Source organism: Paraphaeosphaeria sporulosa, assembly GCF_001642045.1.
Source record: "Paraphaeosphaeria sporulosa strain AP3s5-JAC2a unplaced genomic scaffold CC84scaffold_8, whole genome shotgun sequence".
Lineage (NCBI taxonomy): Eukaryota > Fungi > Ascomycota > Dothideomycetes > Pleosporales > Didymosphaeriaceae > Paraphaeosphaeria > Paraphaeosphaeria sporulosa.
The window spans coordinates 666,269-689,120 of record NW_017253367.1 but is presented as its reverse complement, the minus strand read 5'-3'; the positions used below and the strand labels follow the sequence as shown (position 1 = coordinate 689,120).

At 52.8% G+C, this 22,852-nt stretch overlaps 9 protein-coding genes across 9 annotated transcripts; 4 read left to right on the top strand and 5 right to left on the bottom strand.

Moving 5' to 3' along the window:
- Window positions 1-1,534: 1,534 nt before the first annotated feature.
- On the bottom strand, window positions 1,535-2,557 carry CC84DRAFT_1261455 (uncharacterized protein; the record flags this gene model as incomplete). The annotated part of the gene is made up of 3 exons (XM_018185071.1): window positions 1,535-1,772; window positions 1,823-2,414; window positions 2,537-2,557. 3 exons carry the CDS (start codon window positions 2,555-2,557, stop codon window positions 1,753-1,755), a joined length of 633 nt encoding a protein of 210 aa, XP_018033126.1. The 3' UTR covers window positions 1,535-1,752.
- Window positions 2,558-3,501: 944 nt separating this feature from the next.
- Window positions 3,502-6,732, top strand: CC84DRAFT_1207606 (uncharacterized protein; the record flags this gene model as incomplete). The annotated part of the gene is made up of 3 exons (XM_018182111.1): window positions 3,502-4,191; window positions 4,247-5,149; window positions 5,228-6,732. The coding sequence occupies 3 exons, from the start codon at window positions 3,502-3,504 to the stop codon at window positions 6,389-6,391; spliced, it is 2,757 nt and encodes a 918-aa protein (XP_018033125.1). The 3' UTR covers window positions 6,392-6,732.
- A 778-nt stretch (window positions 6,733-7,510) lies between these two features.
- Window positions 7,511-8,647, top strand: CC84DRAFT_1061143 (uncharacterized protein; the record flags this gene model as incomplete). Its single annotated transcript, XM_018173586.1, has 2 exons — window positions 7,511-8,205; window positions 8,314-8,647. Coding segments are annotated over 2 exons (1,029 nt in total), but the record flags the coding sequence as incomplete, so codon positions are not given.
- A 1,709-nt stretch (window positions 8,648-10,356) lies between these two features.
- CC84DRAFT_912588 (MFS transporter-like protein) lies at window positions 10,357-12,166 on the top strand. Its single transcript, XM_018187883.1, has 2 exons — window positions 10,357-12,001; window positions 12,056-12,166. Exons 1-2 carry the CDS (start codon window positions 10,475-10,477, stop codon window positions 12,092-12,094), a joined length of 1,566 nt encoding a protein of 521 aa, XP_018033123.1. The 5' UTR covers window positions 10,357-10,474; the 3' UTR covers window positions 12,095-12,166.
- Window positions 12,167-13,763: 1,597 nt separating this feature from the next.
- On the bottom strand, window positions 13,764-16,744 carry CC84DRAFT_1178353 (uncharacterized protein; the record flags this gene model as incomplete). The annotated part of the gene is made up of 7 exons (XM_018180334.1): window positions 13,764-14,726; window positions 14,776-15,146; window positions 15,199-15,373; window positions 15,427-15,660; window positions 15,707-16,081; window positions 16,132-16,454; window positions 16,516-16,744. 7 exons carry the CDS (start codon window positions 16,742-16,744, stop codon window positions 13,764-13,766), a joined length of 2,670 nt encoding a protein of 889 aa, XP_018033122.1.
- An 841-nt stretch (window positions 16,745-17,585) lies between these two features.
- CC84DRAFT_1166567 (PTPLA-domain-containing protein) lies at window positions 17,586-18,817 on the bottom strand. The gene is made up of 3 exons (XM_018178991.1): window positions 18,363-18,817; window positions 18,094-18,307; window positions 17,586-18,025 (listed from the first exon to the last, which is right to left on the bottom strand). Exons 1-3 carry the CDS (start codon window positions 18,592-18,594, stop codon window positions 17,797-17,799), a joined length of 675 nt encoding a protein of 224 aa, XP_018033121.1. The 5' UTR covers window positions 18,595-18,817; the 3' UTR covers window positions 17,586-17,796.
- Window positions 18,818-19,314: 497 nt separating this feature from the next.
- Window positions 19,315-20,651, bottom strand: CC84DRAFT_1178351 (uncharacterized protein; the record flags this gene model as incomplete). Its single annotated transcript, XM_018180333.1, has 3 exons — window positions 19,315-19,476; window positions 19,526-20,533; window positions 20,607-20,651. 3 exons carry the CDS (start codon window positions 20,649-20,651, stop codon window positions 19,315-19,317), a joined length of 1,215 nt encoding a protein of 404 aa, XP_018033120.1.
- On the top strand, window positions 20,610-21,150 carry CC84DRAFT_912486 (uncharacterized protein). Its single transcript, XM_018187882.1, has one exon. It carries the CDS (start codon window positions 20,715-20,717, stop codon window positions 21,009-21,011), a length of 297 nt encoding a protein of 98 aa, XP_018033119.1. The 5' UTR covers window positions 20,610-20,714; the 3' UTR covers window positions 21,012-21,150.
- A 140-nt stretch (window positions 21,151-21,290) lies between these two features.
- On the bottom strand, window positions 21,291-22,764 carry CC84DRAFT_1188864 (Prp19-domain-containing protein; the record flags this gene model as incomplete). The annotated part of the gene is made up of 2 exons (XM_018181015.1): window positions 21,291-22,218; window positions 22,268-22,764. 2 exons carry the CDS (start codon window positions 22,762-22,764, stop codon window positions 21,291-21,293), a joined length of 1,425 nt encoding a protein of 474 aa, XP_018033118.1.
- Between the last annotated feature and the right edge of the window lie 88 nt (window positions 22,765-22,852).

Here is a 22,852-nt window from a genome sequence, read left to right as displayed (position 1 = left end):
CTGGTCTTTGCGAGTTCGAGTGCCCTTTCGAAGAGGTCCCGAGATAATTTTAATTGATTGCTTCGACGATACGCTGTGGCGAGCGCGTGCATGCATGCTATATCAACAAATACGCGCTGATCAGGTCCTGGAAAGGCATTCCTAGACTGACGTATCGCCTCCAGCTGGTCAAGAGCAAAGTCAAAATCGCCTGATATTCTCTCCAACTCACACATCGCGAGGCACAGTGCTACATCGCAAAAGATGGTGTAATACGCAGCGTTTTCAGGGATCAAATCCTCGAGTTGCAGCAGTCCATGTGTGGTGTAGTGGGATTTTCCAGTTTTAAATGCCATGCTTGAATCCGCCGAGGCAGGCCCTTTTCGGAGATAAGATCCGGCGAAGTGAAGCATCTGCTCACAGACGTCCATAGCGTCTCTCAAGGCACCCGAGCGATAGGATGTCATTGCCATGTTTACCCTTGCCCTCAGTGTGCATGGGTGAGTATTGCCGAAAGCAGACGTGAAACTTGCAATAGCTGCTTCGTGATATTCAATCGCCTTAGAAAACTCTCCACGTGCAGCGTATGTGACCGCCAGAAGATCCTTTGCACGTATAGATTGTGTATGTTCGTCGCGGAACTTTTCTTCACTCCAGAATATCAGTGACTGTGCGGCGTTCAGAGCCTCAGTCAACCGTCCTTGGCTTAGATAGATGAATGCCTGAATTTCACGTGCTGCCAACGTTGATGGATGTAGGCTGTCGTAGTCAGCGAGAAGTACACGTAAAGTCTCGTTGCAGCGTTGTTCTGCGGCTGGAATATCCCCGTTGTCGAGTAACATCTCACAATGCAAATTCGCGCTGTCAAGCACCCCTAAATGTTTCATCTGGAAGATTTTACACGTTGTTGTAAGCTGCTCATACTGATATTTCGCCTGTTGTTGGTTTCCTGCGAGCCAGAATACACGAGCTAGAGTTGACCGGATATGGCATAAGGAACTTAATTTCTGCCATGCCCCTCCGTCCAGGCTCACAGGTTCCGACTTCTGATAGCCTTGGACAGCGGCGGCATATGCTGACACTTTCCTTTCAGGTCTCATTGGGAGGTCTAGAGGTGGCTCTTGGGCTTCGGCGGAAGTCTCGCTTTCGATTGTACACAGTCCCTTGGCCCTTTCCCTCTCGTACTGCATCAGCTGATCTACGGCAGGGCTGTCAAGTACCTTGTTGCTGAGACTGAGGGCGCTTCCAAAGTCCCCTTTCCGGGCAAAGACTAATGCTTCTGAGCATGAGATTAAAGCTCGGGATGTCTCGTTCGCAATTCTTTTCGCTTCGGAAAAGTTGTGAAGTGCACGTTGAAGATCGCCCAGCTCGCAACATACTCGTCCAAGCCACCAATACACATCTCCTGACATGCACTGCAAGGTGGCAGCATTTGTTTCTGAATCCTCTCGCAAGTCTTTGGCTAGAGCTCGAAATGCATGTTCCGCACTCTCTAGATGGCCCTCCTGGAAATCGATTATTGCCAAACCCAAGCACACTGAACAGCGAAGATCTGGCGTTGAGAACCCCTCAAATTTAAGGGTGAGCAAAGTGTGACGGTTATGGGCGACCCCAAATTCATTCAAGATCCTTGCGAATGTACGCTTTGCTCTTTTATGATTCCCCCGGTCCAGCCATTCGTGAGCCACTTGTGTCAGTGCAGCCAACGAATCGGGGACTTCAACGTTCATTCTGGTCTTTTCTCCACTCGGAATTATTCCGATACCAAGCCCGCTACTCGGATATGCCGGCAACTGTACACCAATTCTGCTGGCCGTAGGCTGGGTACCACTGTTAAGCGTACGAGTGGCAGACTGTTCCTGGCTTGCTTTGGCCTTTCTATCAGCTGAAACCTGAGCTTTCGGCCCTTGCTCGGTGACAGAGGTGATGTTACGGCCTCCTTCAGCTTGAACATTATTTGAGGTAAAGGTCCATCCGGAGCTACGTTCCACGAGGGCTTTGAGACCGTCAGTCAATGTCTGTGGCGCCGGTTCTGGCGAAGCAACCTTGTCCCGAGGCTCTGGAGACAAAGACTTAGGCAGCAACGACTGCGCTCGTGTCTTTAATGATCTGGTTACATCGTGGAAGTAATTTCCAATGTCCACGCTGGGGACTTCGAGAACTCGGGGGGAATATTTCTGGTTGTCCTTCAATAAGTTAAAGTCGTGTTCAGTCTTGTTGAGTACAGCGGGATCAAGGGTGATTGAGGTAGAACGCCAGCCTTGGTAAAGGGTCTTCATCTTGCTGACCCAAGCGTCTGGACTTGGAACCTCCCAGAGGATGACACCGATCAGGCTTGTGAGCAACACTCCCTCATACTGACTGTGACAAGCCAGAGACCGCTGGATTACCCATCGTGCAACGTCATAGCCAATAAATATAAATGTTTGGTCTTCCTGAAGCATTCTCTTAGTGTTTTCCAGGACATAGTGTCTCAACCAATGAGAAGTTTGCGCATAATTCTAGCGGAGAACAAACAGAGAAAGATCAGATGTACACCAGTACAAAGAAGACTTACATTTGCGTTGAAGAGGCGCATTGTGTACTTGTGTATGCGTTCAACTAGGGCATCGAGTTCTTGCTCCCCTCCCTTCAACAGCTGCGCAGTTGTGAAAGCGAACACGTGTAAAGAAGCTGCCACCGGCCTTGCACCGCTCAAGAAGGCAGGAAGCTGCGTACGCCAAAGCCGACTCCGTATCCTCTTGTCATGTTTCAGGCCATGAGCAAAAATAATACTGCAGCAGAGTAAGTGTCGAGGAGTGGTCGCGGTGATTTGTGAATTCACTGACTTCACTCCAGACTTTTCGTTAGTTGGGTTGAGGCTGAGAGTTTCGAAACTGTACGATTTCGACCTTTTGTGCGTACTCTACGAGATGTTGTTAGAGAGACGAAGGGTTTGGTGTTTATAGTTAGCTTACTCTTGTCATGGTAAGAGTGCGGATACCGTTGATACGTTCGTTGCAGGGACATTCGGACACTAGGCAGAGAGCACAGCGAGCATGTCTGCATGATCAAATAACTCTGCAAACTGGGGCTGACGACGAGGCCTCGGCGCCCTCCACATCGGGTGGCCTTCCAAATCAGCCCCGGTTACATGTGCCCCGCGGCATGACATGCGCCCGTCGATAAGTAGTTGCATTGTGGCGCACCTGCTGTGCAATCAGCAGTCTCAGCTTCTTAGTGTCCGGACGGGGGTTCGTGCGCATCCCGTCCATCTCGGCAAGGGATTGACCAAACTACTCTCCAATCGTCCTGTTGAGACGAGAGCGACCTCTGCATGGGGCCAGATTGCAAGGCTGAGAATATTGTCATTTCGCGTCGCGATGCGGCTCGTAATCAGGCTCGGGAGCCTTCAAAAGCTGGCTCTGTGGCCGCCGAGGCTGCAAAAGGTGCCTCCCATTGTTGGTCTGCCTTGTCACCGGTCGCTCGGCATTCGGGTCACAACATCGAACTTGGCAAATTCCGGAACGCACCTTGCTTGCCATGGAGCACCTGACCCTATCCGTCTGCGACAATTTTGAAATCAGATATTTCGAAAATGCCAAAAACAATCGCTTGTTTAGGGAGGACGATGATTTCTTCGAGTTTCCAAATGACCCTGCCTTTCACTGGAACGAAGAATCTTGCGACTGCTCAACACCAGGAGCTAGTGTGAACCAGTTCCTACAACAGTGGCTGTTCTTTGGACTTCTGAGAACCGTCCTCCAGGATCGTTCGTTCAAAGAAAGCGATTTTACCACCACGCCAGGAAACACGAGTCGCACTGTGCACACCAAATTTCTAAACAGATATCTGGAGACTTGGGGTGAAGAAGCCAGTGTCCCTAATCATGAAACAACAATGTGGATGATCAAAGCCCAGCTAGCCCTTGACAAGGCTAGAGAGGTAGTCTCAAAATTTTCGTGGGATTGGAGCATAAGAAACAATAAGGAAGACAACGACACGAGATATCCATATATTGATCAAAAGCTTGCATTAAGCTTGATGGTACTCGGAGAAACGCTCTCAAATGTCAAATGTCAGATTGTGGAGCGTTATGGTTTCACAATTCGGGGTTGGCACGGAGACGCCAACGAAGGCTGGGGTATACCATCCATTGCCGTGACCACCATGATCGACATGGGGTGGTGTGAACGGACTGTGTACGTCTTGACTTGTCAGCTTAAGTCGCATGTGAGTCTTGTAGGAGCTTCGAGATATACATCGCGCATGTGCTGAATGGCTCTAGGCAACTGCTCTATTGGCTGCGTGGAATTCATTCAGAACTATTAACCCCAGTCAAGGACGAAACAGAATATTAAATCCATTCGGGCACTCGGAGTGCAATAAGCACAAATGCATTTTCAAATCAATACAAGGAAGCGACAAGGAAAAGTATAAGACACAACATCGGCCGGGCTGCAACGAGGATGGATGTCCCATGATAGGGCCCGAACCCTTCGACGTCGCCAAAATTATTGATATGGGCCAGCTACCTATATTGCGCTACGAAGACGGTGGCGGTAATCGGTCTACTGTGCATGTTAGAGCATACAAACCCGAATTCACGTACGCAACGATATCTCATGTCTGGTCCGACGGTTACGGAAACAGGGACGCGAGCGAGCTTCCGAAATGTCAACTGGACTTCATTTCAAGAGTTGTACGCGACAGTCCTTATAATCGAGAATCCCCCCCGTTTTTTTGGATTGATACATTGGCGATTCCACACCGAGACAAGTACCCCGAACAAAGAAAAAAGGCGGTGCAGCGGATAGATGAAATTTACCGCAATTCAAAATTCACCATAGTGCTGGAGCTCGGCCTGGATCAGATTTCCACTGGAAATCATTACCACGAAATTGCGATGCGCATACTTGTAAGTGGCTGGATGCGGCGATTGTGGACCTTACAAGAGGCGTATTTGAGCAAGAAGATCCTTTTCCGGTTCTCTGACAAACTTATGGACTTGGATGATATTGAGGAGATGTATCCGCATTCTCAAAATGACCTCCAAACTAATCTTTCTGCCTCCGCACAAGTCTACTTTCGCCACATCATGGGACCCGAAAGGCGATCACGAATGTTTGGGCTCGCTCTAGAAAATTCGCACGACCTCATTGCGAGTGTGTGGCGCTCTACTCAGTGGCGGGTAAGTTCTCGCAAGCCGCAATACGGAATCTAGAGCTGACTTCGAAAGACCATCAATTACGAGCATGATGAAGTGAAGGTTCTTTTCGCATTATTTGAACTAAACGCAAAGAGCCCCAATGGAACAACAGAAATGCCGGGTTCCACATCAAGTACCGATTATCGCCAACCCAAATCGTCGGAGGAGCTCTTCAGTATGATGAAAAGGCTTTGGGCACTCCTGGATGAGCAAAGTCCTGGATGCATTCCTTCTGGCATCATCTTCGTTCCTGGGAAACGACTTCCTCTGAAAGGTTTTGGGTGGGCCCCTGCGACGTGGATGTCCGGACAACATGTCGATTATCCAGATCCTCTGTCCCTGCTTCAGCAGGGCGCTAGAATTGTCTACAATAAGGGTCTTTCCGTTACGTATCCGGGTTTCATACTGCACTCGGATAGACCTGAAACGGTGTTCTGGCCCAAATTCCCCGATCCAATCCGCTTTCCTAGTGACAGCACACTTCTGGAATGGTATGAGGTAGAATGCGTTGACGAGGCCAAGCCCCCTATTGCAGGCAGAATATTGGACGGTATGAACTTCGCTATACTTCTCTGTAGACAGAAACCTCGAGAGGTTAAAGAGATCGCGTTGCTCGTCCATATTGCACGCAAGGTCAGCCACAGGATAGGCCTATCGAAAGCGACATCCAAGGTGATGGAAGCGCACATTGTATGTCGCGTGTGGATCAAACGTGACATCAAGATCGATCGTTCCTCTATATGGGAACAGTTCAGCAAGACTAGACGAAACAATCACGCGGACTTCATTTGCGCTGAAGAGCTGGACAACACTCAAGAATGGCTTGTTGATGGACGGAAAGATACAAACATCGATGAGGTAGTCGAAAAATCACCCGGCCAAAGCGATGAAGCAACCAGGACTCCCGTCAAGAAATCATCCGCTTCACCAGACGGACCTCCCGTGCGATCAATCAGAGTTTCAAAGACGCCTTTCGCATCGGGCCGGGGTGCACGATCAGCTCCTTCTGGCTCATCTGCACACACTATGAAAATTTCATCGGCTTCATCGCAATCCCGCTCAACCCCCCAAATCCGTGCCATAAAAAGCAACGGAGCTGTCAGAAACCCTAATCTCACTCACACTGGAGTGCCCAGTGTGCAGCCTGGCTCCCGTCCATCCTCATCTTCATCGCTTCGAGCAGAGAACAGAAATCAATTGACGAAACAAAAAGAGGCGTCATAATCAACTTGAACCATTGGAGGCGTTATTGGCGTGATGGCTGTGAGTAGAATTGTGCCTCGGCGGCGCAGTCAGGAATGCCTGAGGCGCAGCTGCGTCTGCCAAGTAGCAAGACTCAGGTTCGCAAAGAACTAACACTTTCAGAGAAATTGGTGAAAGTGATTTGGAAGGGTGACAGGTGTATATGATGAGCGCACGTTATACTTAGGGAGGACCCTGTTGGAGGAGAAGATGATGCGTGATGGGACAGGCTGATGAGGACATTCGTGCCGCCTTCAACGTGCCGTACTGAGACTGCACAGCCTTTCTTTGGTTTTGTCATAAGGTGTCATGACACAGTTCCGAATGTTTGTCGTTCTTCTGCAAACGACGTCGACGATGCCGGAAGTTTACCAGCACCGAATATCTGCATGACGCGAGGCGCCAAAGAATGCTTGCGCGGCACGACATGCATCATCTCCGGTCAAAGGACGTTATTGGTAGCGTGCTCGCAGCCACAAATGCAGGCCAATGTTATTTGAAACGGAAATCGAGCACAGTCAGCCGCAAGGGTCTGATCCGTGGCGGTTCCCAATGCTAAAGAGACGTGATTGTCCGGAAACCGGCGTCCTCCTGGTGTTCAGGATGTAAGCTGATCTTACAAAGGTTGCAAAAGCGTTTGCGTTCACTTTGATGAGTGCAAAATTCTCGCAGAGCCTCAAGGCTGAGGCGAAAGGTGGGCGCACCAACCCCGCTGCCTTGCATGAGGCACACGGATCGGTCACGTTGACAGGGGTGGCGTAGGCGACTCTCGTATTTGCTCCTCGGAGCGCTTAACCCAGATGTTGTCTCCTCTCAGCCTTGCGACGTCGCCAAGTCACGCACGTAAAACAGCATCGTAGCTTTGATTTTCTAGGCTTTGACGAGGCTCGATCAATCCATCTTGCTCACCGGAGTCAGCGAAGTCAATTATAAAGTCCCAAATCCGTCTCTGTGTCATGCCCATCCTATATACGGTCGGTGGTGAGCACCTCGCATAGCTCTTCGAAACTGATTTCAGCCATCATGATTATACCATCTTTCGACTACCTTGGGCTGCGGGCAAATGCGCAAACTTCGAGCATCAACACCAATGTTGTCGACAGCACTCAAAATCAACTATCTTCGCAGTGGAATAACCCCAGCGACGTTCTGTCCGTCCTTCTCATCGTCGGCGGCGATATTGTACAGAAGGCGCTAGCCCAGACATCGGGAGGATATTTAACACCAGTATGCTTTTCCTTCGGCTGGGTAGCGTACTCCCTTAGCATGATTGTCAGTATTGTTGGTGATGGGCGACTCCTCCCAGAGCCTGATCACCCGGTAAAAGTGTACAATCTGAAGAATGGGTATGTCCGGGAAAACAAGAACTGGACCATCGGCCGAATTCTGCGCGACAACGTCATGCGTCTCAACAAGAATGTACCAATCGGGGGTAACGCCATCCGCATCGCCATTTATGATGCACAGAAACACGACGTAAACCCGGCTATTGCTGGCACTGGACGTTTACGGTCGCTCAGTATCGCTGTGATGCTTGTTCAATTCGGAATTGCGGCCATACCATGTGGTCTGTACGATGAATGGGGCATACTGCTTATCACTGGCGCTGGAACAATGCTAGCTCTAGTCGCTGGTGCGTTGCCTCAATGGCGGGTTGAGAAATATCCTTCACAAACAGACTCAAAGAAGAATTTTGCTTTGACGTCTGGTAATGGCTCGCGCGACATCATGATCATAAGAGGAGCTGAGGGATGTATAGATCTCGAAGAGCTGGCTGCGCCTCAGATGGTACGATCGTCAAGAGTATGGGAATCTCATCCATTAGTATCGAAACCACTGATGATAGGTGGCATCCAAGCAGAGCATAGCAATGGAACTAAGTGGAGAGTGGCATACGAATGGAGAGGCATCCCTCTTGGCTTCTGGATCACTATGGTAGTTGCAGCCATTCAATTCATTTTGTGGCTTGCACTGCTCATTTCCGTTGCTGGTCTACGCGCTCACGTGTGGTACCTTCTGCTCGTCGGCGCCATTGGGATGCTTCAGAACGTTCTCGTCGCCGCATCTAGCCAGTCGCTCAAGAAAAGAAACCTGAAGCTGAGGCAGGCCGAAGTCATACTTACAAGAAAGGTTATGGATGGGCTTATGGACCTTGAGGTTGCATACAAGGGGTTTGGCGAGGCTTTACGGAATGAATTTTTCCCAGGAAAACTCGATGAGGATGAGATTCAATGGTGGGGTGGAAACACCGAACCTTACGATACCAAACGCGAAAAAAAAGCCACCAAGCGAGGCCTTCCGCGAAAATATCTTCCTCGATACTCCGAATCCACAACGACACTGGTCGAGAAGCCTAAGCCTATGGCCGAAACTCCCATCAAGAAATTAACCCCCCGCCTTCGCAATCTGAGCTTCCCCAGTACCATCCAGGAACGTTCAGAACCTCAAGAGAATGATCCTGACGCGATTTTGTCAGCCCCCTCGAACAACGCATCAGGCCGTCCTGGGAAGTCCGGTAACGACAAAATTGTAGCGCGGGAGCCCGGCAATTCGAATACGGTGCGAGATAGCGTGGTAAGTACGGAGTCCACTTTGTATTCGCCAACAAGAACGGATACGGGAATGTCAACTCTGGCTTACAAGAGATGACTGCGGCGGTTGCTGGTGGGATTTGTTGGGGTGTCAAATATCACCTGCTTACTTGCAAACTTTGAGACTTCAATATCCAAGGAGATCTTGGTGCTGGAATGGCATTCTCCATGACCATGCTTTCTCTCGCGATGCAGTCAGCTTTTCTCGATAATAAATGAAACCCATGCGTTTGTGCGAGATTCATAGAAAGAAAAAAAAAGCGCCCCGCTTTCGCCGCTTTCGGTCAGTGAAATTCTCGCCTCCTTCACTATTGAAAGTCACCAACATTTGTGCACTGCCGCAGTTCATTCAACGAAGCCAGAAAATATAGTGTACTTATCGTATGTCCCAATACGGTTAGTTCCTCTCAGCAGTTAGCGGCCGGTCGTTACAGTTTGGCTTCTTCAGGCACCCCTCTCCAGTGTTCCTTTACATCCACCTCGCCAGGACCTCCTCGTGAACTGCCGTGTTGTCTTGGTTTTGCATCTCGAGTGACAGCATTGCAAAGCGACAATCATGCAAGACCCGAAGAATGTCCGCACACGGAAGCATGCCAAGAAACACAATCGGTGACACAAGCCCGATGGTCTGATCAATCGAACATCATGCCTTAGGGACAGGGTGACCAGTATTTCCATTGCTGGCTCCATGGCATCGCATTGTATAAATCGACGCGATGCAATGTTCCAGTCTCCTTCATCGGGTGTGTCTTCTGCGACGCCTTTCTCGGAACGCATTGCCTCAGGTGTTTGACCAGGATCCCCACTTGCTGGTGGGCTGATGATCTGCCGAACTCCCCACTGCGGAAAGAAGCTTGAGCTTCGGGTCCCGGGCTTGAATCAAGCGACGAACATGACGGTGGAATGGTCCAACATGGAGCCTGGAGCAGCCACAGCGCAGCTTTCTTTCATGCAAGTTGTTCTCTGTGTTGCGTCCACTCGCTCGAGCAATTCCGACAGAACAGCAATCTGTGTTCGCTTTGTCGGACATGGCAAAGTGTCGAATCGCGATTCTCTTCTAGAAAAGCAACTAGCAAAGGCTGGCTTCCATGAAACGCGCGCTGCCTTGGGATCCGTACATGGTCTTGGCATACCGGGAACTCCCAAGCTTGTCACGGCACTTGAGCCCTGTCAGTTTTCCAGAGGACATGCGGCTGAAACCTCGATACTTTTCGCTGATCGCAGCCCCCCGGCATAGCGCGTTCTCATAGATGTTTCGAGCCAGAGGGACGCGCATCACTGCCTGGATGCCCTATTTGAGATGACCCTCCAAATGTCACGACAGCTCCATGAGCTGGCCTCGATCTTAGACTACCAGTCTCCTTCTACTAGAACATCCGCTCGCTTTTCCTCCTCGCTCTATTTCGATTCGTCTGGCTGCTGGCAGTCCTTTTTACCTTTCCTTTAGATCTGGCTCGTCCTCAGACAGTTAATCATGGGTCTCGGCGTCTTGAATGATCTGCATATGGCCTCGCCGCCGGGAACATACACCATTGGTGCAGAGAACAGTGAGCAGGCGAACGACAGCTCGCTCAAGCGCGACGGTGATATTATCCTTCAACCACAACCTTCAGACAACCCGAACGATCCGCTCAACTGGTCCCGAGCATGGAAGGAGAGTATCATACTCATTCTGGCTTTCGCTTCTGGAGTAACTACTGCACTTGGCCCGATGGTTACGCCAGGTCTCCAAGTCATCGTCGCAGACTACAAAGTCTCTATCGACCTGGCGTCGAGTCTGATCATTGGCTTCTTTGCGTTTTGGGTTGGCGCCACTACTTTCTTCACGGCCTCCGGAGCGAACATCTGGGGAAAACGACCTTTTTTGTTCATCTCGTCAGTGATCCTTTTCTTGACCTGCATCTGGGGCCAGATGATCGGTGCGGTGCATTCGTTCCCGCAACTCGCTGCCATGAGAATCATCCAGGGTATGGCTTCGGCACCGCTCGAAACGCTTGTCACGTCGACCGTATCCGATCTCTTCTTCGTCCACCAACGAGGCACTCGCCTTTCCATATGGGGTATGATGCTGGCTTCTGGCGTTCTCCTTGGCCAGACAATTTCCGGCGCCATCATCCAAAACCTGAGCTTTGAATCCACCTTTGGCATTACTGCGATCATGTACATCCTGATCATGGTCGGTCTCTACTTCGTTGTTGTGGAAACTACGTACAACGGCCCTCGCAACGGCGAATCCAAGATACAAATCGAAGAGAAAGGTTCCTTCTTCGAGATCGGCACTTCGGAGAAAGAGTCCTACCGTGACAGACTCCGTCTCTTCCGGGGGCGCCTATCCCCCGAGTCTTTTTGGAAAGGCGTCTGGAAACCCGTTCCTCTCATCGCCTATCCCGCCGTACTTTTCTCCACAGTTGTCTACGGAACCTACTTCACTTTCCTCCTCACCATCTCCGTCCTCGCCGTCACCGCGCTCTCCCTTCCCCCTTACAACCTCAACCCCGCCCAAATAGGCCTTACAAACCTCCCTCTCCTCCTCGTCGGCTTCATCGGATCACCCATCTCGGGTTGGATGGCCGACTGGGCTGCGAAAGCCATGGCGCGTCGTAACAACGGTGTCTTTGAGCCTGAATTCCGCCTTGTGCTCATGCTCGTCGCCGTCCCCTTCGCAACAGTAGGCTTCGTTGGTTTCGGGTACTCCCTCCACAACGCCGCGTCCATCTATCAGGTCATGGCCTTCTTCTCCATCTACAGCTTCTCCGTGCCATTCGCATCGCAGGCGTCTCTCACGTACGTGATTGACTGCCACCCCAAGGATGCTAATCAGGCGTTTGTCACGATCAACTTCACAAAAGCCATCTTCACGTTCCTGGCGACGACGTATGCGAATGGCTGGATGATGCAGGTAGGACCGAAGACGGTGTTTGTGGCGTTGGCGATGATTAATCTGGCGGTTTGCGCGCTGACGATTCCGGCGTATATGTTTGGAAAGAGATTTAGGAGCATGGTAAGTTCGCTGATGCTTCTTCGTGGGGAAGCCTTGCTGACACCCGCTCTTTAGGTCGCGCGGAGCAGCTTTGGTCAGAAGATGTCTGGATGAGTCTGTGATACGATCCTTGAAGAAGGGTCCATGGAAAGCATGCACACGAGGGTACACAATGATGAGTGTGGATATGCACACGAATGGGAAAAATATGCAACTAGTAACGACCATATCGATGCAAGCCCCTCAATGACTTGTCGCTAGAATGCGCTCCACACTCCCTTTTCGGTTCCATACAACTTTGGCGCGTCTGCTCTCAGATGGGAAGCATATTCCACTGTGACGTGATATCCATGTACCAAAATGTTCTTCTGCGGGTACAGGTAGATTGCTCTGCGTTTGGAACAGTTGTACCACTCTCTAGGTCTGCCGGACATTTTTTCCCGTTTCCCAGTTCGCAAGCATGTGCACAGGGCGGCCGTGCTCCCTTTTAGTATATGCGCCCATTGCACGATTTGCCACGCGACTTTTGCTATGCACATTCACCTCGGGGATCTTGCCTACGACGCTTCAAAATCTGTTTCTTTGACTGACTTAATTGTTTGTTGACGACACGAGGCCCCGAGCGTATCTCAGTATAGTACATTCCAAGGTCCTGCTTATCGAGAGTGGTGAGGCTGCATCTAATCGTGGGAGGGTCGGTACGTCAAACGTAATTCTACTGGAGTAAAAGAGACTCGGTGCGTGTGGTAGCTGCCACATAGCTAGTGTAGATGCGCGTGATGGCTCAGGAGTACGCCATCGCTCCATCACTCCTATGCTCAACTTCCTCAAATTCCGCCTGCGCGACTTTTCGTCGGATCAAGCGCCTCCAGAATGCGAGAATGCCAGGGTTGTAATATTTTAGGTCAGCCTGCTGATACTTGATGGTGATTGCAGATTGAATCGCATCCTCGAGCAATGGCGATGTTACGAAAGCGCCCCATCGCAACGTATGGGAGTCTTTACGGAAGCACCCTTCTGCAATAGTGGTGGTGGCGTGTGGCGAACTACAAGCCTATACCGGTGAGGGTGTCCTCGAATTGAATTATCAGCTTCCTGGATCCACGCACCTATCTGCTCCAATACTCTCTCACACGCCACTTTAACGTCCAGATTCATCGCGCTGTTCCAGAAGGCGTGTATAAGAACACACCTTGGACCAGGCTTTTGCCGAACATCTCCTATTTTATTCTTTTTGTCTCTGTGTGGAGGGACTTTTGGTCCTATTGTAGCATTAATTCCAAACACGAGGGTATGAAAGATCCAAAGCACAAATTTCATCGAACGCGTTGTCTGTTATCCTTAAGATCAGATAACGGGACGAGAAACACGTGCAGCAGGCTCCGTAATAGTACAGCTGGAGTATCACCGTCGTTCCAGAATTCGGACCGCTATCAAAGCAAAATCATCTTCAAGGTCCAGGAAGGAGTACAAGGAAAGAATTCGCCTACCGACAGTCAATAGCGTCAAGTACGTAGTCAGTTCTAGTAGTATAAAGATGTGGTAGTGTGCTAATGGTTAGAATGTAATTCCCACGTGGCATGTAATTGTCTTCACGACACACAACATGAAGCATAATGCACAGGAACTCAATGCATAATCGAACAAGCATTGCTCTCCAAGACACACTCGGATCCGAAAACAATACGATTATCAATTGGCAAACCCTTGCATTTCAGTCACTTGCAGTCATCCTTATTCACGATAATAGCTTTAAAACCACTATACTATATACACAGCACATCTAAAAGCTGTGCGTCGACGCCTCACTCAGACTAATAGGTCCGTTGAACGTCCTGCTCGCAGCCTCCTTCGTCTGGTAACCCCCAGTCGAGTTTCCAGCCTCTCCGCCAAGCACAGTGACCTCTTTGATCACGAGATCAGTCGCGTATCCGAACTCCCCTCCCACATTCAACTTGCCATTGTCGTAAGTGAAGCTGATCAGCGAAGTCTCCGGTTGATCGACAGCGTCGCCTTCGTCGAGGTACAGCGAGCCTTCTGCCTGCCCGGTGCTGTTAACAGCAACGTACAGCACGAAGTCTTTCTTCCTCAACTCGGTCGTCGTATTCGCTGCCTCCGCGCGCAGAGGGATAATGCTGCCCCCACGAATATGCAAAGGGATGGTGGTGAACGCGACATCCGTAAGATTAACCCACTCTCCGTTCCCGTCAACCCGCTCATGCGTGAAGAAGTCGTAGAAGGTGTCCTTGGGCAGGTAGATGCTGACGTCTGTGCTGTTCTCCTCTGTTACTGGACTAACCAACAGCGCGTCTCCGAAAAAGAATTGGACATCGATGGGAGCAGTCGCTAGATCCTCAGGGTAGTGGAAAAACAGGGGGTTAAGCAGCGGCAGCCCCGTTTCGCTCTGCTTGTGCAGCGCTGTGTAGATGTAGTCTAACAACCGATAGCGGGTGCTCAGCGCATTCTTACTCGCCTCCGTGACCGTCGGCCACATATAGAATTCCTGTGCGATAGAGTCGAAGCCATTGTGGTTGCGATAGAAGGGGTAGAACGCGCCCAGCCACGCCCACCGGCTGCACAGCGTCTCGGTTGTGTTGTCGCCGAAGCCGCACACATCGGCGCCGACCATGGGGATCTGGAAGATGGAGGCAAACTGCAAGATGCCGCTAATGGAGTTGCGGTAGTGGTGCCACGTGGACAGGTTGTCGCCGAGCCACTTTCCTACGTGGGAGCCAGCGCCGGCGTACTATAAACATGTCAGAAGCGTTTTGTAGACTCATGGTTCCACGACTTACCGTAGATCGAGTAATGACCAGCGGCCGACGCTCTGGCCTACGGGCAAGCAGAGCCTGACGCGAAGCAATCGACATCATCGTGCCGTACAGATTGTGAGTGTCGTACTGATGAGTGCCGCCGTAGTTCTCAATGTCGGTTGGCGCCGTCAAGTTGCTGATCGAGCCCGCAGCATTCTGGATCTTGTACTCTGGGTTGATAAGATCGCGTCCGGGAAGTCCAAGCCACTGGCCGGTGCTGTTCTCCTGGCGCGCCAAAAGACGCTGCGAGGTTCCCGTGGGCTGGAAGTCCTCGGGGAATCCTGCAATCGGGCGTCCAGAGTTCTCGCGTACCGGCGGGGGCTTAGGAGGGTTTCCTGACTTATTCGCGTATGCTAGAGGGGAACGTCAGGCTATGTGTACATGACCGCGAAGTGAAAAACGTACCATCGGGGTCTGAGCAGGGGTACGGGCAGAAGTTGGCCGCCTCGTTCATGTCGATCCAGAGCGCATCAATGTCAACACCCTTATCAGCATCAAAGAACTTCAGGAACTGGTCATCCCAGTATCCTTGAGTAGAAGGATGGAACCAATCGGGGAAGACTGTCGGTCCAGGCCATACCTAAGATCACCTTGTCAGTACAACCCGCCAGGAAGGATCAAGATCGAACGTACTGCGCCCACATAGATCTTGCCGTCTGGCGTCTTCTGGAAGATGTCACGGCTGACACCCTCGTTGTACGCCTCGTAGTCGCCGCGCCACGTCGCCGGATCCACCATGACAACATAATGCTGCTGGTGCTCATGCAAGTAGCTGACGAGCTCCCTGACCTTGTCGAGCGGAAACCTTTCCGGATCCAGCGTAAACACGCGGCGGAGCTCCATGTAGTCAATATCAGTCCACATAGTCTGCCCTGATTAGCACTGCGTCTCAACCACGAAACGAACCACTCACCTCAAGCGGAATCCCCGCAGCAGAATAATTCGCAACAACCTCCGCCACCGCATACACATCCCGGTACCCGTACCTACACTGGTGGAATCCGAATCCCCAGTAAGGCTGCATAACAGGTTTTCCGACTATCTCAGAATACTGCACGGCGACGTCCTTGGGTGTGGGGCCCGCAATGAAGTAGAAGTCGAGTATGCCGCCAAGCGCATTGTACTCAAGGAACTGGCCGTCCGTGTCGTCAATCTTGATGTCCATGCCGCTAGAGCTGAGCAGGAAGACGCCATGTGTGCCGTTGGCGCCGCGATGGTCAAAGTAGATCGGGTGGTGTCCGTACAAGTTGGTACCTCCGGGGACTCCGTAGGCGTCGCGGTTCCAGAGCTGGCTGGGTCAGATACATGTCTAAACGAAATCAAACTAGCGAGGCTTACCGTCCTGGTGTAGTTTGTAGTGTTCAGCTGAAACGGATCGGTATGCTCGCCCAAGCCATACAAATGCGGCGCGTCGGGCAGACTCGTCCGCACACGCAGGTACTGGCTCTCGAACACCAGACTCGCTGCCGATGTATCGAACAGCGTCTCATTCGTGCTCCTGCGCACAACCCGGAATGAGAACGGCGTCTCTGTCCACTGGAACGCCAGGGCTGAGTGGTCTGCTTCGCACCCCTCGCTGCCGTCAGGTCGCGGGAACACGCTCTCGGGCACCTGGTACACCTGCTCGTCTGCATCGTAGATCTTGACGTGCAGGCGGTTCTCTGTGCACTTGAATGTTAGCATCAGCCCATTCTCAGAGGAGCATAAAGGATGGTAACGCACCAGTCTGGTACTCGACCTCCAGCTTCAGGTTGGTCAAATCCTCGCCATACGCATTACACGCCGTCCCCGCAAGACTCAGATCGGCGGTAAGCCTCGCGCCCTCATCCTTCACATTGCTCGCCGCGTATCCAGGGCAGCTCTCCAGCGAGTTTGCCTGGCGTCTGGCAATGGCACTCGCACAGGATGACCCCGCTAGTCCCAAAAGGACCGGCGCCGTAGAGAACCTCATGTTGGCTCTGTCTCGATTCTGAGGGTCTCAAAAGAGTAGAGGTGGACTTCACTGCCGTACCATTCGCCGCTTCTTATACTGTTATTTTGCGCCGAGGACCCTCGCCTGCCCGCGGGCCTGCATGATGCAATTTGTACTTTAGGCCGCAGCAGCGCGCGCGCCATCTACGGTAGAGCCTCGCACCTGCCTCCGGGGTGGAGATTCCCCGCAAAGCGGGCAGGAAACATGCGCGCAGGCCTGTCGATCGTGCGCGAGGTTACAGAGGAACGGTGCGGGCGGGCCAGTCTGCGCGAGTACGAGTGGTGTGGTGTCGGTCCGAGAAGAGGGTGCCAAGGCACGGGCATCCACTTTCTGGGGTAGCGTTCGCGGGAGTATCGTGAGATTATTGAGGGAGCGAGATGGTCTGGGAAAACCAGATGCGCACGTGTAGCTCGCCTTGATTTTCGACGGCGGCAGCCGTAGGGGTTACGAGTTATGAGCTGCTGACTATGGACCTCTTGGAATGTGCTGCTAGAGCAAGTAGTCATCAGTTGACGGCCGACTTGTTTGCTGTTTCTTGTTCGACTGTATAAACATCTGCGGGCGACTGCCCCATACCCAGGTTTCTGGAAGATGGTCTCCAGGATAAGCCTTCGTGGGTGCAGGCCTCCCAGGACGAGTGATTGGTTCATTATCGGCGGGTGTCAAGCTCTTAGATGACAATCCCCACTACCATTGTCCATGTCGATGTCGGTCCGAGTAGTACGGCAGGTCCGCGGCGTGACCATGAAGTGGAAATGGACCGATATACAGAATGCCGCGGCACAGATTCACATGTAGAGACTCCCAGGTCGCTAAATAACCAGCTTGCTGTAATTTATGTCCACGGGACGGAGACAGATGCCATATCTTTGCTCCCAACAGCAGGAATCCCCTACACACAAGCTAGCATCGCCCTACCCTTCTCCGGGCCGTAATTTTTGATTGCTCCCTCTACTCCTCTGTTCGACATGCCAATGAGCATCTAATTAAGAGCCTCATTCCCTATGTGTCATGTCCAAACCTGCCCCATCCTAAACCCTCTTCTTTTCCGCCTTGTTCGCCCCCGCCCTCAAGATCCTCCTCCGCTGCTTCAACATGTACGTAAAAAGCGTGTAAAACCCGGGAATATACGTCGCCAGCACCGCCCACAGCGCCCACCCATACTTCTCGTCCAGCTTGCTCGCCGGTGGGATAGCGCGGTAAATCAGCCACGTTTCGCTCGCGACGCCGAGCGGGTACAAAATCAAGAAGGTGTTGTATCTGGGATCCCCAGCATCAGCTCACTTTCTTCCAAGTTTGGGGTGAGGAAAGGGAGGAGATTAGCGTACCTCAACCACGTCCACAGCTTCGGCACACTATCCGTCAGTGCGAAGACGAAGTAGCTGTATCGGATCACCTCAGTGATACTCCACGCGAGCAGCATAGAGCTGTAGGCAGGACTGTATTTCGTCGTTTGCGGGAACTGGTATCCTATGACCCACACCAGAATCAACCGGCTCGCGACCTGCATCGCTGTCGTGAAAAGCGGTGCGCGCACAATCCCTAGACATCAACAATTAGCATGCATCCCCATTTGTCAAGCAGGATGGAAACTCACCGAGAAGACTATGCAGCACCTCCAACCCCGCCCCCGTCTGCACCAGCCGTGTATACTGCTCCAACTCCTCATACACCTTCCCATTCTCCACGCCCTCCGCCGCTGCATGCATGACCACTCTTGCGAGCACGCCGAACCACAGTGTCGCACTGATGGCGTTATAGCTGATGAGATACTGCTTCTTCATCGTGGCGGCAGCGCTGGGCTCTCCCGTCGAGGTCTTGGGCGGCATCGTGGCGGATGAGAGGAAGCAATTTTTTGCTCAATTGGGTGGCCGAAAGAAGATGGTATGGGTGGGGAGGAACACCTGTTGACAAACACTTGTTTAGATGCCTCGGCGCGAGATTTCAGGCGCAGGGGGAGGGCTTGGCGGGCGCCCCACTACGTCTAAGCCCGCGGTATGTGAGGTCATGTCAAGCCGGATGACGAGAGAGGCTAGGCGTTGTTCCTGGCAGATGCCCCCCGAATGTAAGGCGAGAAGGGCTTGTTTGAATAAATGTTTGAACGAAAGGAGTGGGAAAAGCACGGTCGTTAAGACGGTTGACTGTAGTACAAGATCTTGGATAAGGTATGGATAGCTAATATGTATAGATGGTAGACATGCTCTTATCTACCAGGAGTCGTGAGATCCGCAATTACCATCCTCCCTCGCGTCGTAGCCGTGTCGAGCTTCAAGAGCTCCAGACAGAAGGCCTGTCATCTGACCGGTCGAGACTATAAGTCTACACCAGACAACCCACCACCGCCTCGGATTGTCCATCCTGGATGTAAGAAAGAGGAGAGAGAGAAAGCCGTCCTGAAATGCGACATGCATGAGGAGCATGATCTGGGTATCGCTAAAAAGATGCAACCCAACCATAACAGCGCCGAAAAGGTCGAGTCGAGACAAAAGTAGTATGTCGGATATGAAAAGTCGTAGCACAGTCGTGTCTGGCGGAAGCACCGCGCCACCTCACAAGAAGACCTGGATCACGGCGTTCTTGCTCGACACTCGTTTCTGGCAGCCCTCCACCACGCATTCCTTAAACGGCTTCGTGCGGACTGGTATTTGTTTCTCCTTGCCTTTTGCGCTCTTCTTCAAGTGGCGATTCATCATGCACTCGCCGCAGTAGACCTGTGATTGTTAGTGGCTGTGTTGGCTTGTGACAGATGATTGTACGTACGTGACCGCATCCCTTGACAAGCCAGACTTGTCGCTTCTGGTCCGAGTCGCCAGTGCACAGCTCGTCGTCGCAATTCGGACACAGCAGAACGTCCTCTTCTTGCGGACTCCTTGTGAATCCCTCGGGAGCCGGCGCGGGCGCGTTGTATGTAGGGGGAGGAGGTGGCGGTGCCTCGGGAGGCCCATCCTCAAATCCCATGTCGAATCCGACTGCTCCAAAATTCAAGGCCGGTGCAATGAATCCAACGTGAATGTGTCTGCCAGGGCCGTTCCTCTGACCAGCTTCCAACCGCACCGAGAGTGCGCGTGGTTCTCCTTGGTGAACACGAACTCCAAGTGGACGTGGAGTCCTCCGGTTTCGAGCCTGTGCAAACATCCGCTCCACCCTAGCGATCTGCGCATCCCGGGCCCTCCTGCGATCGCCTGCCATCTGCTGCTGTACTCGCTCGCGAAGGTGCCCAACGCGGGGTCGATATGCCGGGTCGTCGAGCAGGAACGCAATTTCCTCGTTGATGTCCCTTCGCCTCTCCGCTTCCGGCAGCGGGTTTTCGCGCACGAATTCCACCTCATCCTCATCGTCCTCGTCCAGTTCGTAGAGTGGCGGTTGCTGTGCAGGCTCGATCCGGCGCGAGGAGACGAACTGTATTTCTGGGGATGCGGGGGCCCCTGCTGCTCCGTTCGAGTCCCCCTCTTCCACGTCGATGATCTGTCGTCCGAAGCGCGGTGGGCGCGCGGACCGACTGCTCGACTGCTGCGGTTCACTTAGCGCGATGGAGGGCCCCGCATCCTCATCGGTGAGGTCAATGACATTGTCGTACGAGACCATGGGCCTGCGGTAGTCAAAGCCATCGCCTTGGAATCTTCGGGGTGTCTCGGCGGGCATGTCGCTTGTGCGAGGCAGGTGGAAGAGGTTGCGAGGGGCGCTGGGCTCGCGAGAGACGGAGAGGCGGTCGATGTGGCTCCAGGTGGGTGAGGCGGAACCATCTAGGTCCATGTGAGCCGCTGAACGCTGTGGCCGTTTGTCAGCTGCTTCCCGCGAGGGTAAACAGTGCCTTGCGCTGTCCTTGGTGGCGTCTACTGACCTTGTCCCGACGAGTGTAACCGAACGGCAGCTCCTCGCTGTCCATGCCTTTTGGTGTCGCAGGGAGAGGGCCAGCGGACGGGCAGGCGGTGGCCTGCAGTGGGAGAGAATGCGAGAGAAGGGACGTTGGTGTGTCTGGAGTCGAGGTGTCGCCCTCTCGGCGCTTGGTTGCAGTGGCCAGGATCAGAATCGCAAACCGTCCTCGGAACTAGCGACCTCTAGGTCCGGCGCTCAACTGACGTCGGTCAACGTCTTGAGCAGACACATGCACTTTCTCTCGGTGCTACCTGCTGCACACGTCTGTCGCCTCCACTGCCTTGTACTCAAACAGTTTTCTTGCAAAGCGCAACAGGAGGCACACCGCCAAGACCCACTTTCACCTACGGTGCACACAAAAGCAACGTGACGGCGCCGGAAGAAATCATGGTTACACAACACACGGAAAGGCGATATATACTACAGTTTGCATTCCGCTTGGCTCGCGCATTGCGTGATAGGCAGCTGGCCTTCCAAGCCCGTATCCAGTCCAGTTTGATCTCGTTCATTTCCCTCTTCTTCAAATACACAAGTGGCGTTCTTAGCCTACCGTTCCGAATCCGTGGACAGCAGAACGTCCTCGCCCAAGCTTCCCCGCACGCTCGTTCCGTTCCGGTGCAATTCTTGGCTCTTCATCAAACTGAACTCCTCATGATGCGCTCAAAACACTCAGCCCGCCCTCCGGAGTCAGAGCAACCAGAGATGTGGCGCTGGCTCCCCATGCAATGTCCCTCGCCGCCACCGCTTTCCGCACCGGCTCTGACCAGCTCTTCGAAGACTTGGTGTACTGTTGCACAGACACGCTTCCGGATCCAGCCGTTGCTAAGAATTGGCCCGTGTAGTCAAATCGAATGCTGTCAATCGGGCTCCCAACATCGAGCACCTTGATGGGCGACTGCTTCCGGATGTCCCAGACAGAAGCACTGGTTGAGCCCTTAACCGCTACGGCGAACCAAGTGCCGTTCTCTGAGAAAGAAAGTGCGCGAACCGGGCCGCCCGCCTCCATTACTGCCATGGGCGTGCCGTTCTTGACGTCGAAGATCCGAATGTTGCCGTCCGCCCCGCCGGTGAAGAAGAGAAGGCCGTCCACATGGAAGTCGGAGCAAGTAATCTCGGCCTCGGTGTAGACATCTGAAACAGGTTTGAAGGTCGCAAGGTCGTGGAATATGAAGCGCTTATCGACTCCGGACGTCGCCAAGATCGCACCACTGGGGTGGAGAGACACCGAGCTGACTGCACCAGCATGAGACCCAAGCTGTGCAACCTCGTTTCCGTCTTCGAAGATCTTGATAGTACCGGCGGAGGTGCCCACGACAGCTTTTGGACCCCACCATGCTGTAGTCGTGACTGCCGAACCAGCCTTCAACGCGTATACCAGCTTTTGTTGTGATAGAGAGTAGATGCCCGCAACACCATCTGCACCTCCAAATAGCGCTAGATCGCCAGACTCGTCGATGGATACTGCGGAACTGCCTGGGTAGAGAGGTTCGCTCGCGCTCGTGACTTCGAAGGCCGACACGTCGTCCCCGGTTGCCCAGCCATCGGGGACAGGTCTCTTGCGGCGCGTCTTGAACAGTCTACATGATATCAGTGGTGCTTTTGAAAATGATTGCAACGTGCACATACTCTTGCTGCGTCTCGTCCACCTTGGCGACCAGCTCATCTGGCAAGGCCTGGCTATCCACCTGCATCGCATCTCCATTGGCAGCACCCCCGCCGCTAATCGTCACATTCGACAGCGCCTCCCTCGCCTCGTCTCGTTCGCGCGTCAATCGCGCAATAACGCGCGTCGCAGCGTCATTCTGGTACAGTGCAGTGCTCAGCTCCTGCCTCGTCTGTGCGAGCTGCTGCTTCAGCGTAAATGTCTCGAGCACAATCGCATCCCACTCGTTCTGGAATGCGCTGAGCAGGGAGGGGATCGAGGTGAGGTTTGGCGGGCGGGGCGTCACTATGCGCGGCGACTTGAGCTCGATGAGGTCTTCGACGGAGAGGTCCTCGCCCGTGACAGGGTCGGTGTGGTGTTCGGTGATGTGCGCTTCAATGAGACGCTTTTCGAAGACGTTGCCACTCTTGCGCGAAGCGACGGGCGCCTGCGGTGCTTCCCCGGAGATTGCGCACAGCATTGTGGTGGTTGTGGTGTTGTGAGTATGCGCCGTGCTGCAGCTTGTCGCGGTTGGAATTTCTGGAGAAACAGCGCTAGTGTTAGTAGAG

Excerpts from the sequence above, each read along its gene's own strand:
- CC84DRAFT_912588 (XM_018187883.1), top strand. The coding sequence starts at position 10,475 with ATGGGTCTCGGCGTCTTGAATGATCTGCATATGGCCTCGCCGCCGGGA. Across the intron at positions 12,002-12,055 it reads GAAAGAGATTTAGGAGCATG|GTCGCGCGGAGCAGCTTTGG; the intron begins GTAAGTTCGCTG and ends CCCGCTCTTTAG.
- CC84DRAFT_1166567 (XM_018178991.1), bottom strand. The coding sequence starts at position 18,594 with ATGCCGCCCAAGACCTCGACGGGAGAGCCCAGCGCTGCCGCCACGATG. Across the intron at positions 18,308-18,362 it reads GGTGCTGCATAGTCTTCTCG|GGATTGTGCGCGCACCGCTT; the intron begins GTGAGTTTCCAT and ends GTTGATGTCTAG. Across the intron at positions 18,026-18,093 it reads AAGCTGTGGACGTGGTTGAG|ATACAACACCTTCTTGATTT; the intron begins GTACGCTAATCT and ends TGGGGATCCCAG.
- CC84DRAFT_912486 (XM_018187882.1), top strand. The coding sequence starts at position 20,715 with ATGCGAGAGAAGGGACGTTGGTGTGTCTGGAGTCGAGGTGTCGCCCTC.